General features: G+C 47.5%; 1 protein-coding gene across 3 annotated transcripts in view; it reads left to right on the top strand.

Annotated features, from left to right (window-relative positions):
• The window catches only part of LOC119389376 (receptor-transporting protein 3), a 68,898-nt gene that overhangs the window by 39,249 nt on the left and 14,439 nt on the right, over positions 1 to 15,210 (top strand). For all 3 annotated transcript variants that reach the window (XM_037656600.2, XM_037656601.2, XM_037656602.2), the window contains 2 exons: positions 4,333 to 4,483; positions 5,847 to 6,014. In XM_037656600.2, the coding sequence (XP_037512528.1) occupies positions 4,333 to 4,483; positions 5,847 to 6,014 (319 nt within the window). The remainder of the gene's footprint in view (positions 1 to 4,332; positions 4,484 to 5,846; positions 6,015 to 15,210) is intronic.

The raw sequence follows: 15,210 nt of genomic DNA on the forward strand, positions 1-15,210 counted from the left end.
CAAATCGCGGGATCGAATCCCGGCCGCGGCGGCCGCATTTTCGATGGAGGCGAAAATGCTTGAGGCCGGTGTGCTTAGATTTAGGTGCACGTTAAAGAACCCCAGGTGGTCGAAACTTCCGGAGCCCTCCACCTCGGCGTCTCTCATAATCATATCGTGGTTTTGGGGCGTTAAACCCCCACAATTATTATTAGGAATCGCGAACACCATGGCCTGAACGCAAATGGTAGCACGCGTCTTTGTTTGTTGTGTGCTCGCTGAAAACTTTCCACAAGCAACATAATAGTTGTATGCACTCATTCAGCAGGCGCGTGGCGGGATGCACAAAGTGACTGAGAGATTGGGAATGGTTCAATGGCTTTGCTAGACACGACCTAACGAAGTCAGCAGACAATGAGGCCAAGGAAGGCATATGGGGAATTGTTTGTAGGCATAGGCGTGCGTACAGGGGGGGGGGGGGGGCAGGGGGGGGCGGTCGACACCCCCCCCAAATCACCTAAGAGGGGGGGGGGCGCAAAATCTGCCCCATACGTTGACTTAGTAGGGCGGGGGGTGGGCGCTGCGATGAACCTTCGCCCCCAGTGATGGGGAACCCTGTGCACGCCTATGTTTGTAGGTTTTAAAAGTAGCGCAGCAATTATGACATAAATGGAAAGTAATTAAGGTGGACAACTTGCCGTCGGTTGGCACCGAACCTACAACTTTTGGATGAGGCGTCCGAGTTACGACGGCGGTCGATGCCCCGTCCACTTTTATTGGATATTTCTGTGCGTGGGAGGCGCGGTTCTCCGAACTCGACTTGGGAAGCCAATTGGCGACCCTTGACTAGTTCCGGCGAGTCGCAATAGCCAGTGGGGCCCTGGACGAGGGTCTCCACCCACCAAGGCGCCTTATTTTAAGGCGAAAGCCTTAGATGCCTCACCAAACGCGAAAATTGAGCGTCAGCACGAGTGATGCAAAAAATAATCATCACGAGATGACGCCACAGGTCGACAGGATTTGTGACGTCGCATGATGACGTCATCGGATGACATCGTCGCTAGGTAAGTGGTGGGCCGAACACGGAGGCAGTGCAAAACCACGTTAGGCGCAGAAAGCTTTCGTAGGGGGGCGGGGGAGGACATCGACTGAGAAGAAAAAGAAGATGGATTTCGCCTTCGATTCGTATTAGGCGAATGCGTAAGGGACCCTGCGAGTTTTGTTGTTTCTCTCTCTGCGCGTGTAATCTTGGACGTGTATCGACAGCGCCACTCATATCCATGGCGGCGAGTGTGGAACACTTCTTTTGCCAGCTGGCGTCACGTAGCACGTGACTTCCACTGCACGCTTGCTGTACAGCAACAAGCCTGCCGAAATTACAGAACGTAGAAAAAAAGAAAAAGGGACGGGGCTTTTTTATTTCCTCCACGGCGCACATGTCAACGTGGTAGGGAAGCAGTCTCGGCAGGGACTGAAGCGGGTAACACATGCATGCGCTCTCGTCGGCTTGTTCGTGTGACTGAAGTGGTAAATTGTAGCGCAGCTGCACCCATTTTTTTATGTGGCTTGTTCATGCATTTCGGTAGCTCCAAGCTGGCGTGCTCGGTAGACGCAGTGCACGTTCCGAAGTGGGTCAGGGAAGCCCCGCGTCCGTTGCCGCTCTCGAAGAGCCACGAGGAAGACAGTGACGGTCTTCTCGCTCCTCCACACGACCATTCCGTCTCATTTTGTCAATCGTGCATCTTCTTTCTTCTCTCGCTGAAGCTCGCAAAAAAAAAAAACAGCGCTAATGTGCGACGAAACGGTAGCACGCGTCCGACTCGTTATACACTGCTTGAAGCTAGCATTCAGTGATGCGTTTTTCCACGTAAATGCGACCAAAGCCGCAGAAGCCCCACTGTCACGCCATCGTCCTCCGTCGTTTCCCAAGTTTTTGTTGGACATGTTGGTGTTTAACTGTGGTACTTCTTCGAGAGGAAAAAGGTTACGGGCGACACATATGATTCCGCGAAGCACTTAGCAAGTGTCACTTTGAAACCGTCACTCATGTGGGCGGCGTAGAAACGTGACACAGTACAACAGCATCTAAGTTAAATTATGTGGTATTACGTGCCATGACCACGATGTGGTTATTAGCCGGGAAGCACGCATTAATTTTGACCACCTAATGTTTTTCAAGGTGCACTTCGCCCCCACCAAAATGCGGCCGTTGGGGAACGCGCGTCCTTCTAGTTCGATAGCACAGCACATGCGCCTTTAACACCATGTTGCCGTGCGACGAAGAAAGCGTCCCTCAACTGTTTTAGCGGAAAAATTATTGTAGTCAGTTCCTATTAATGCACTGATGCGCTTGAAATGTTAATATCTGACCACGTTTGATGTTTCTCTGCGTATACTATAGTTCCGGAAAGAACAGTGCCAGTGACATGACTTCTTTTGCGCAAAAACGTACACGGACACAAGGAAACAAGAGGCAGACAACACAGGCGCAAACTCACAACTGATTTATTTTGAACAACGAACTGTACTTTTATCTTCACGTATAACAAACGCCCTCCACCGGTGGACCCAGGAACACACGGAAAAAACTAAAGAAAACCTATTCAGCGCTACGTCATGATAAAAAGCAAAAAAAATTTTTTTTTGCAACAATCCGTCTACAAATGCGTGAACTAAAAAATTTTTTTGCTTTTTATCATGACGTAGCGCTGAATAGGTTTTCTTTAGTTTTTTCCGTGTGTTCCTGGGTCCACCGGTGGAGGGCGTTTGTTATACGTGAAGATAAAAGTACAGTTCGTTGTTCAAAATAAATCAGTTGTGAGTTTGCGCCTGTGTTGTCTGCCTCTTGTTTCCTTGTGTCCGTGTACGTTTTTGCGCAAAAGAAGTCATGAACGAATACCAACTCGCCCAACTTTCAGTACAGTGCCAGTGACCTAGCGCATCTGCGGCGTATGGCTGGATTTTGTTGCCCAGCCTACATTACCACCCCACACAATATAATGTTGCATGTCGGGAACGAGGGTGGTAACGTCAGGAGCATGTGCAGGCCCACGAACGCCTGAAGACGTGCTCTAGTGTATTCAGCCACAATTTCCGGACGCGTCAAGTAAGCGTTGCGTTGAAATTAATTCCCACCAGCATATCGCTCATCCTCGTGCTTGCTTGCTATATTTATAAGGCCGGTAGTTTCAACACCTCACTGCAGCTGCGTAGCCATAATTTTTTTTCGGGGGAGGGGGGGGGGGGGGTTCAACCGCTCTTTGTGTATGTTCGTGCGTGTGTTTGTATGTGCGCGCATATATATACACATGCAAAACTGAAAATTTTCAAGGGGGCTTGAACACTCCCCTGACGACGCCAGTGCCTCACTGGCCACAAAACAGACGTTTGTTAAATCTTTCGCGGAAATACTATTTGGTCGTTGTAGTTCCGGGTATTCACAAAAGGAAGACAGCTCTTCTCCTTCAATACAGAACAGTCTTCTGGGCTCGATACAATTAATCCAATTTCATCGGGATGGAACATGTGCCGGCTTTTTCAAGGCTGGCTTCGCCGTGACGCTTTGCTATTGTGGAAGTGAGGTTCGATTATGCAACCTTTTGAAACTTAAGCACTATGTACCAAGCGACATGAAGCTACGCCTCCATGCGCTTCCTTAGATGTTTTCTCCAGAGCAGTTGCACTGGCGCTCTACGCGGCCACGCTCTAGACATGTTCTAAAGGCTCATTTTCTTTGGTCGGAAAGCAACTGTTTTCGTTCAGTCGACAACTGCAGTCGCACAGCTTGTGAGCCAATCAAATGTGCGGCAACTGGACGTCTACTTCTTTGGCGAGACCATGACGGTGCGAGCAGACGTGAAACGGCACCACTTGCGAGACATTTCGGTGCAGCGGTAGGCAGGTCGCGCCAGCGGATGTGAACGAAATCTTTGTGTTTGTCTGTCCCCTTATTTTCAGGAGGGGGTATAAACGGGCTAGTTGGCTCATGAGTGGTAAAACAGCGCTAAAAAAAGATAGGACAGGAAAGGCCACAGACCCCGGCTCTGGCTGGTACAGGGCGCTGTAGTTGGTTCATGTTTTGTGCTTGCGTTCCCATACACCATGCCTCTTCTTTTCTTCATACTTCTTGTGCACAAAGCATGTGCAGTTCAATCAAGGAACTCTGCGGTTCCCCTCGACGAGCGAAAACCGCAAGGCAACCGTAGCCACGCGGAAACGGTTCTCGCGGTCGAGTCGCAGAGTTATTGCCTCGATCAGGCCGCGCCGGCCTTGAAATGTTCGCTTTGCTATCCTTTCGCAAGCTGTAGTACACAAAACGACGTGTATGATAAACCTGGCGGTTGTGATGCGCAGTGGCATGGAGCAGGTGTGGCAGGCCGAGTTCCAGAAGCTGTTCTCACAGTACGTGCCCCAGACGTGGTACCTGCTGCCGGTCGTGCAACGCCCCATCGGCGTCAACTGGCAGACGTTCGTCGACTCGGCCAAAGTTCGCTTCTGCTGCGAGGTGATTGCATCGCAATGCACGTCCCCTTACACTGTGGGCTTTGTTAACTTCGCTATAACATGGTAATTATGAGAAAAGTAAGCACAGTAGAATCCCGTTGATATGTTCCCGTTTCGTACGATTTCCCGGTGCCAACGTTCGCGATATCGTTATCAAGCGAAAACTGCGCGATGTGTCCGTGAATTCGGATTGCACGTGTTCCCGGATAGTACGTTTCTTCCCGCGTTTTTTTTTTTTTTTTTTCAAGAACGTATGAATGAGGTTCTACTGTAAATGTTTCACTTTATTTAAATATCGCACCAGAACTAGCACCGGTGCGTCAGTGTAACGCCCTGCATTTTAAAGATACTTTTTGCCGAAATATATTACAGTGCTTACGAGGACATCGCGAAAGCCCTGCTCATATATCAGTCGTACATTTCACATGGTTGTATAATACATTGTTTTAGCTTCAGGTATATTATTAAGTGCAGTTTCCAGAATTCTCACATTTCGTCAATTTGCCCTACGGCATCAATACACATTTATGTGCAGCTGTGTTTGCTCCATAGAGTCCAGGAGGGACCTATGATGTGGACCGTAGATCCACTGCTGCAAGTTAGGCGGCCTGGTGTGCTGCACGCCGAGGTGCCGTCGACGTTCTTCAGAGTTGCAAACTTGATAGTCCCGTTTTTCTGCGACTTTAACAAATAACATTAGCAAAAATTCGAACGCCTACATAAAAAGATCTGCTTTCTACAGTCGAACGTCTCCTTTTGAGTTCAACAAATCTCATCAAACTTGGTGCAGTAAACGATGGAAGTTTCTCCTTTAACGGGACACCGAAGAGAAATACAATTTTTCTTGTATTTGTAATTTACCCTTTCACAATACGAAAAGCATACCTTTACCGCGGAAAGACGCTTGATAAGAGAGAGAATGCGCGAAAAGAAAATGCAGGTGGCGACGCTGTCTTGAAATTTCTAGAGTTACTGTATATGCTGCCTTTAGGTACCTAAAAGGTAGCATATACAGTAACTCTAGAAATTTCCACACCAGCTCACTGTGACGTCACAGATTTTGACGGCGTCGACTGCGACCCGCATAGCCCTCGATCGGTAAAAATGAAGTTGTCTTCTGAGCAGGCCGGATACTTAACGTAGCAAGTTTCAGGGAATTTTATTGAGCCATTGTAACCAGTATATGAACACCTTAAATCCGTGACGTCACGCTGACGTTCATGTGCAGGGATTCCGGCAAGACATTTAAAAATGAAACTTTAACCTTAATTTTCTGTTCTATTTATGAACCTATAGTGGTGAAATTAAACAGCCAAGCGATAGTTTGTCAGTGTAAACTTTTCGCTTTATCGGTGGCGGCGCAGGAGTGCGGCCACGGCTGGACATCGATGAAGGGTCGCATCTCGTTCTGGTTCCTTCTGACGAGCCACGGCGAGGGCTTGGTCACCTTCAAGCTGTACGGCCAGCAGTGCGACAAGTGCAAGGTGGGCCGCTACGAGCCGGCCATGTGGTACCCGGAGGAAGTGGTCAAGGTAATCGAATTTCACTTTGGGCACACACACGCCTGCGCAATATGATATCCTTCACATATCGGCCTGACAAGTGCGAAGAGCGAGTTCTCACAGCACGCTTGCTGCTTCCCGTACTAAAATCATTTTGACGTTTGCGCGCGCCTCTCACGCACCCTGCGCGTTGCAACACCATGACTGAACTGAGACGATAAAGCAGCGCTAGAAACAAGATGCTGACGAGAGGCGCCGGCTGATAACCAGCTTTTACAGCAGAAATGTGTCCGAAAATAATAAGGGAAATCCTATGCTTACTCGCTGCCTTCATAATTACTTTTACAGCGAAAGCTGTTACGAGATCACAACAACAGCCAATTTTGGTGCCGTAATTGTCCGCCGCCGGTGTCTGTAACCACTGTCGCGCGAAATGAGAAAGAAATATCCAGGATGGAGCGGGATTTGAATCCAGGTCGTCTGCGTGGCAGGCGAGTATTATCACCTCATACCACAGAGCCACGCCGGTGCTTGCAACTTCTTCGCAAAAAGACTCCCATACAGGCGTCATGTCGGGCGGCAAGGATAGAATCACGTTAACAGATGCAATATAGCGTGGTAGAAGAGTAAAATAAGAACCAGGCGTCACACAATACAAATTGCGTAACGAGTGGGTGGTTTAATGCTTCCCACCCATTACAAAGGGCTCAGCCATAATTCTTTATCATCATTAGCCACAGCATCAACAAAGTGCACATAATTATTTACAGATTTGTCGTGGGTACCTCACTTCTCCGCAGATTGACGAATAATCGCACAGTGGGTGTTTCCCTACTTCGCAAAAAATACGATGATTTATGGCATAGTGGGTACCTTGCAGAGTTTACAATGGGCTTACAGAAAGGCCGCTCTTGACTGTGCTACGTGTTCCGCGCAGTGCTGTCGCTTTCTTTTCTTTTTTTCTGCTGTGGCAGACATTTTAAGATGACTAGGGGCATCGGTTACGGCAGTGATTAGATATACTAAATTAATTAGCTTTTTAATTAGTCAAGACAGGCGGTCGGGTCAAATGGAAGAATTGAACTCCTTTCATTGCCGCTTTGAGATACCGAAAAAGCTGCCTCTGGCAATCGCTGCCGAGTAATGAAATTCGACCAAATTCATCGGCGCAACGGAAATTGAAGCACCGATGAGCGCCACTAGCAGGCGCTCAGAATATGACGTCACTGTTCACGATTTCAGTTGTATTAGTACGGCATTCGTTAGCATGCGTGTGCCATGCGTGCTATAGTCACAAGCGCAGCCCGCACACCCAAGAAGAAAAGCTGATTGACGGTTGATGTAACGATGCTCACTCATTGTGGACGTCTTGGAAGAATACGGCAGTTGCGCTCTTCCGCGTGCCGGTTTTGCTTTCACAGGCGAAATTGGTCAGATTTAATCACTCTGCTAAAATTACCAACAGCCGCTTTTTGAAAATCTCAAAGCGACAATTCGGGCTCTTCACAGGAATGGCACCAATTCTCCCATTTGACCCGACCACCTGTCTCGACTAACTAATTAATTTCTCTAATTACTGCCGTTATTGATGTATCTAGTAATCTTAAGGTGTCCTCCACCACAGAAAAAAGTAATTAAGATTCAGTGTTGTACACGTTCCTCTCAAATAGGAACGAAAGCTCGTTCCTCGTTCCTTCCCAACCTTGGAACGAGTTCCCGTTACAAGTTCCTTTTGCGTGAAAGGAATTCGTTCCAGTTACATTCCGAAAATTGGAACGTTTCGTTACATTAACGTTAAATTTGGATTTTTAATCAAAATATAGTGCTGGATAACCCTGAGGCGAAATAAAGGGGGCAATTTAAAGCTAACATTGAGCTACATATATTTTACAAATTTCACATTGCCGGCAAGGTTATATGTAGATAAAACGAATCTAAAAAAAACGCCCCTAGACGAACTTTTTTAGAGACCACCGGCCATACTACAGACATATGTCTAAGTGCAACTTTTGTGCTCGTCTATTACAAGTGCAACACATGTGGCACTTTCCACGTCAGTCTCCAAATGCGCCGTCATAATACTGCGCTTCAGATATTCAAATAGAAATTCCCACACATGCAGCAATATAAATAAGTTTCTTGCACAGGAAACCATATCGAAAAGAACAATACATAGGCGTTTAATGAGTGCTGATTCAATATCGCAGTGTTAGTAGAAAATAAAGTCCAGGGTACATATTCGCAACTTATCCTTCACTTACTCGCGCAAAACACACAGGGACTAGAAGAGACTTACGAGGACAGGCGCGGACAGAAGTTTCAATATCTGGATCTAAAGCTAGAATTTTTGTCTGATCACTAGAGACAGGATTTTAGGCAAATGCCTATTTTGTTCCTTACATTCCTATCGTGCCACTTTGCTATATGAGCAAGAATTAGAGGTTAAGAAGGGGTTTTATAGTGTTTTTATAGTGCCTATAAATGTCTATTTTTGGGGTTCGTGCTTAAATCCCTATAAGTGCCTATAAATGCCTATTTTCAAAAACTGCGCCTATACGAGCACTATTTAACCTCAAATTTCGCTTTCGAGTGCAGTTTGAAACCGTTATTCATGTTACGGGCAATATTGACCTTTTAAAACTCTGTGGGGTTCAACCTAGTCCTCTAGTTCAACCAACTACCGGGAAAACAACCGCTAGCAGCAGTGAACCGGAACGGAAGCCCGTCTCAGCGTCTGCAGGGGAATGGGGAGAGGGAAATAAAGATGGAAATCAGAAAGAAGAGGAGAGTGGCGTCCATTGCCCAGGACGCGGCGGGTGGCTTGTACAGCCGGTTGTCCAGTCCAGTGTCCCCAAGGAAGTCAAGAAGAGCCTTGAAGACCTGGGTGTGTCGGTGGGCATGGAACAGGAGGTCCCTCTGTGCAGCCGCGGGAAGGTGGAGAACGAATGCGAAACCGTGGAGTGCCGTCAGGGGAAAGGAGGGTTTAGATCAAAATAAATTTAAAAATGTGGTGCGCACGTGGCTCTTGTTTTCTTTGTAATTTACTTCTGAAAAAGCAGCTCACGAGGTGACATAAGCAATTTTAGTTAGACACCGGGAGTTGTTGCGTGCTCAATGAAGAGCGTTTTACCACAAGAATGTTTCAAATTGGTTCATTATGAGCTGAGAAACCGTGATGCGAGAAGGCGATCTTGAAACCCTTGCCACTAGCCCCGTGTAGCCTTCGCAAGCCAAGTCCCTTCCCTGCCCTCGTCAGTATCGGAGCCGTAGGATCACACGACGCAGACGCATCAACATGTTATGCGCACGCAAGGTGACGTGCGCATGACGTGCCAGGGCCAGCTCGTGAACGCGATCGCTGTTGTGTCGTTTCGGCGTTCCTTTCTGTGGGATGGACCCCTCGGTGCGCGCACGTTTGGAGAGGCTGGCTCGGATCATGTATCGTTACCGCCATACACCGCGTCGCACAGCTAGAACTGTTGTTAGGGACGATGCACCAAAAAGGCGCCAAGCGTTGTCGGGGCTGGCATCGGCACGACGCGGGAATGACGAGAACACGAACGCATGCGTCGCACGAACGCAGGCAGATTAGTCTGGCATCTCGCTGCGATTAGAAGTCAAAAAGAAAAAGAAAAAAATTGGCGAAGATTGCATTAAGCTGCGCAAAGCTCGAAACAGCGAAACTGGACGATTCTGAAGACTCATCTGGTCGCTTCGGTTGCTTCTAGGCCTTAGCTAGGTGGTGCAGGTTATTTATACCATAGAGTTTCCTAAAATTAACTAGAGGGGACTCTGGCGCTGCGATCGTTCAGCTACCATGGGAATGATGGGTAGTACACAAATTTGCCTAGTCTTCGTGCTTGCGGCTTCAAACGTACTTGTAGCTTTGTTTATTGCTGTGTTTTGGCGTTTGTTTCGGATAAAAAGAGTAGACCGTTGTGAACTTCGTGACCAGGTTTGAATCGCTGAGCCAAAAGAAGTTAAAGTGGTGAAGTGAAACTGCTGACTTTTGCTGAACTTCGTTTTGCGACAAAGCGGATGCAGCCGACGCGCAGCCAAACGGAGCCGAAAGTACGAAGTTTAGACAAATTTGTGTACTACCCATCATTCCCATGCTGGCTAAAGCGTCATGCGTTGCAGCTCCCATAGACACTAGCGCCAGAGTTCCCTCTAGTAAGTATTGTAGGAAACTCTATGATTTATACGTTGATACTCAGCTAGAGAGGTTCGAGTTAAACCAGACAGTCGCAGACACGACACGGATGTCCAAACTCCCGAGACAGAACCTCGCGCTGAAACGAAGCGTTCGAACCTCATAGATCTACGGGCACGTCGTCGTTGACGTAGGCCTTCCATCGCTTCGGGGTCTTCTCGAAGCCGCCTGTTGCCTTTCCCGTTCCCTAGTATTCTCTGGTTGTACGTACTCGGGCTCTTCGGCTCGCCGCCAACGCTTCTCAGCCATGTGTTGGGCTAAATGTTGTCTTCTTCATCTTTAGTTGACCAGTGGTGAGTAGTGGGACTTACCCAATTTCTGTGGCACATACCCGTTTACGATGATGATAGTTTTCTGATAAGCCGTGGCACATATCCGTTTTCTGGTAGGCCGCACACATCAGGGCTAGCCTTAACAGCTTCGCTGTTAAAACGCATGCAAATTCCGTTTCTGTGTTTTATTATTTCTCTCAGCTTTCGGTTATTCATTCAAGCAACAGATTAAACAAATTACACATGTCGTCTCGAATACTTCTCGCAGCGTCATATGCTATTGTTGGCGACGTCAGAGACTCAGAGCATCAATGTCTACGTAGGTGAGCGACGCCTAGAGCACAGGACCACTCATTGTTGAACGTCAGCCCTTCCTGCACGACGCAGGACCACTCGTTGTTGTACGTCAGCCCTTCCTGCACGACGCAGGACCACTCATTGTTGAACGTCAGCCCTTCCTGCACGACGCAGGACCACTCATTGTTGAACGTCAGCCCTTCCTGCACGACGCAGGACCACTCATTGTTGAACGTCAGCCCTTCCTGCACGACGCAGGACCACTCATTGTTGTACGTCAGCCCTTCGATCTTGGGGCGCGCGCCTACGAGAAGAAGGGCAACAGCGTTCAGTTTCAAATTTCACATCTTTCCGCGGCGCGTAGCGTTGTAAACCTTGGCAGACGTGATCGTGAGCGCCCAGTGCATAAATTACACTTGTCAGCTCGAAATGCTCAAACATGGTGAGGGGCCCTTTGGGGTGTTCACCAGCAGGGGAGAAATTGACCCTACGCGATTAGCCCCGGCCATTACGAGGCATCCCTCCCTTCTGGTCTTTTAGCGGTCTGGGTATCTGCTCCTGTGCTGCCCTTCTCAGCCACGCCGAAAAGAAAGAGACCCAGGAGTGCGTTGATTCGGTGGTAGGCACTTGAATCACCATGTTAGGCAATAAAAGGAGAGACCGTGTTCTGCGAGCCGTGCGGGTAAAGGGACAATTGCATGGCTATGCTGAACCGTTGGCGCCTTTGTGCCATCATAAACAACATTATTTCTGGCTTTCCTGTCGTACATGCAGGTCGGGCACATCTTTGACTGAAATTATATGAACTTATGTAAAAATTTATTGTGCCTATATTTACGATTTTGGAGGCCAAAAACGGTGTTCTGCCCAAGGAGGTTGAAAAAAAACTTCTGGAGTGGAGGCGGCGAGCCGCCGCTGAAGCCGACGACCGCCATATTGCTCCGGGCAGAAAACGTGTCGGTCGTCGCTTGAGCCCGCGCGGAAGTTCCACAGATGGCGAATTTCTCCGCTCCTTTGGTGACAAGCGAGTGTTGTGGATGTCTCACTTGTTGGACTGCGATCTACTCGATAACCACATTTACAATTTGTCGAAGATTGCCAAGCTGTATATAAAAAACGCCGGGCCTGCGCGCAGCACAGTCACAGCGAAAGCTGGAAGAGCGGCCTTTCTAGAGCCCGTTCTAAACTCTCTTGGGGAAACTAATACAGGTACACTTTCAAGGTACCCACTACGTCGCAAATCATAATTTTTTTGAAGTACGGAAGCAATCACTATGCCATTATTCGTCTTTCTGCGGATAAGCGAGGTGCCGCTACACATCTGTAAGGCATTATGTGAACTTTGTTGATGCTGCCTATGGTTCCTGGATGAAGAATTATGGCTGAGCCTTTTGTAATGGATTTGAAGCAATTAACGATCCGGTCACTCGTTGCGCAATTAGCATTATGTGACGCCTAGTCGTTATTTTACTCTTCTGACACGCTATATTACACATTTAACGCAATTCCTTGCCCGACATGACGCCTGTAAGGATGTTTTTGCAAAGGAGTTCCAGTCACTAGCGTGGCTCTGTGGTAGAATACTCGACTGCCATGGAGAGGACCCGGGTTTAAATCCCATATGAGCCTGTTTATTTTTATTTATTTCATTTTTCTTATTTCGCACGATAGTAGTTACGGACACCGGCGGCGGCAGCGGACAACCATCCCACAGCTGTTGTGATTTGATAAAAGCTTTCGCTGTAAAATCAGGCTTCACCACATTTCAAAAGAAATCAACCGGAAGAAAATTCGGCAGATCCCACGCGTTGTGGGAATCTGTTTCATGCGAAGCAGTCAGCGAGTACTGCTATGCTGTATTTTATGGCTTTGAGCCAAGCGTTACGAGGTGGATCAACGTGTTTTTGTAAGTGTAGTAGCTGTGTGCACATCGCGGGCTTACCAGGCACGTGAACACTGGCGTTTAAATGGTAACTTTGAGGTGCAACGTAACGTCAGCCCTCACGTTAGAACACACACGTCAGTATTATCGAAACTAAGTGCACATCATGGTGCAACCATGTGGATATCATACGTAACTTTCGTTAATGTATTCCTCTGGGTCGAGCAATGCTGTGCTGAAACATAGGAATATAAATGTAATGTTTATTACACTACTATAAAAGCGGAGCCAACACTGGAACCGCAGACGTTAATCTGATATGACGCCTGTATCGTAGGAGTACATACGTACTGTGCATTGCTTTCTTGCAAAATTAGATAGCCAGCACCACAACCACACTTGACGTTGCACAGACATTACGCCTGCATAGGCTGTTTTTCCGAACCAGTCTATATACCCGACATACCATTGTGGTAGAATACTTGATTGCCACGCAGAATGCTTGGGTTAGATTCCTGCTGTGATCTTAATATTTATTCTTTCCATTCGTCGGGTCAACGCTGCCGATGTCGGTTTTTCTTAACGCTCTCGCATTTAAAGTACCAATGTCTGTTCTCGCGGTTCCTGGGTAGATATAAACTGTCAATCACATGTGGCGCATACCCGTACACCACGGCCAGTGGTAAACGGCTATGTGCCACACGTGTCTGGAGGAAAGGGTTTGATGACCTACGCGACAGAATTTTCCCGTTATTCATGTCATGATACGACAGCCATATCCGTCCAATCCATTACCCTCCCATGCCGATTTCGGTCTGCACCAAGTAAAGGAGGCGATCATGAGAGCACCTCGGCGTAGGTGGCTAGGCAGATAGATTCGTAGATAAAAACGCTGAATGTGCCAAAGGTTCGCTAAGAAATGCCTCGCATTTAAAACTCCCAGAGCGGAGTAAGAACACGGCTGACAATTAAGGACTGTTATTTTGAAAAAAATTATAGACGAGTGTAAACAAGAGCTGCAGCAAGCTAGTCAATTAATCTGCTTTCGTATCTCTTCTTTTGCTGTGTTTACTTTTTAAGGACGCGTGTTTCATACGGTGTTTCGTGATTGTGTGCATTATGATGCATTTTGAAGTTATTTTGGATTTGTTGCTTTATCGATTCACGTATAAACCACATTGTATATTCTTTTTTTTTCTTTTGAAGTTGCATAAAAGCCGGGGGTGAATAAAATTTTATGTACCACTTATTAACTCCTCCATGTGCTTCATTTCGGGAATGCTGGAAGCGAATTCTACGTGTTATCAGGCACGCTTCAGCCCATGTATTATGGTGGAAAAAAACTGCCTTCTTCAATCCTGCAGGACAACAACAAAAAAAAATCGGCCAAATGTTCTCACGCTGAAACGCCCCCGCGGAAGCTCACAATTACGCTGTCCGCGCTCAAGCTGCGCTGCCTCTTGCCCGGAGCAAAATGGCTGCCAACCGGTTTCCCAGGCTTCACCCGCTCGCGTGGGCTCGTATAGGGGACCTCCACTCCAGAAGTTTTTTTTTTTTAAACCTCCTTGGTTCTGCCTGCCTATGTTTGGCGCCTAAAACGCACTTTTTTAGTGCCTAAAAATCCGGCCTCTACTGATCACGTGTGTTGGGCGTTTTCGCCAAGGGTTGGCAAGCCGCTTTTACAGTATGCTTCAAATCATTCAAATATAGTTAAGAATGACATAGTCACGAACTGTTTTCGGTCAGCGTTGTCAAAATCTTGTTCTCACAGAGCTCATGACGCGTTTCATGAACAGGTTGCTCGACTGCAGGATGCAGGATACCCGGTGTCGGTGTTGCAAGCTAATGGCAGCAGACTCCTAAGAAAGCTAAAACAGAAAAACGAGCCGTCGTTGGAAAAGGGAAGGCAGGCTGTTTCTAGCTCCCACGTAGTAGTGATTCCGTATGTGCACGGGCTGTCTCATAGAATAAAAAAGGTAGCAGGAAAGTACGATATTAAGGCGGTGTTCTCGGCCAAGAACAAGATCGGAGGGGCATGTGCCTTGGTTAATCAAAAATGTGAAAGACTGAACAGTGCACAAAACATTTGTAGTATTAAACACACGCACCAGTTTGTTGACTGTGCCATCAATGTAGCATACAACATTCCGTTGTCATGTGGTCATGTGTACTTAGGGCAGACTGGTAGGTGTATTAACGCTAGACTAAGAGAACACATGTCCAGTCTGAAAGGTCGCCCTAGCACACATTTAGCGCTGCATTGTAGCGAGTGTGCATGTGCACCTTGGTTCGAAAGTACCACTATTGTATACAGGCATCGAAATAAAACTTGTAGGGAGATAGCGGAGGCCTATCACATTGAAAGGCACAAATATAAGTGTGTTAGCCACCCATCAGTTTCTCTGCTTGCAAAAGGGTTGTTGCTGATGTCAGAACGTTAAGGCGTGTGGTCATGTGATGCTGTGTGCGCTTGTCATATTTTTAACCTGATCCAGCAGAACAGCGGGCCGTTAAATATGTGTGTATTCTGAAAAATAAATCAGTTGTTAGATCGCGCCTGTC

The sequence above is a fragment of the Rhipicephalus sanguineus genome, chromosome 4, assembly GCF_013339695.2.
Source record: "Rhipicephalus sanguineus isolate Rsan-2018 chromosome 4, BIME_Rsan_1.4, whole genome shotgun sequence".
Lineage (NCBI taxonomy): Eukaryota > Metazoa > Arthropoda > Arachnida > Ixodida > Ixodidae > Rhipicephalus > Rhipicephalus sanguineus.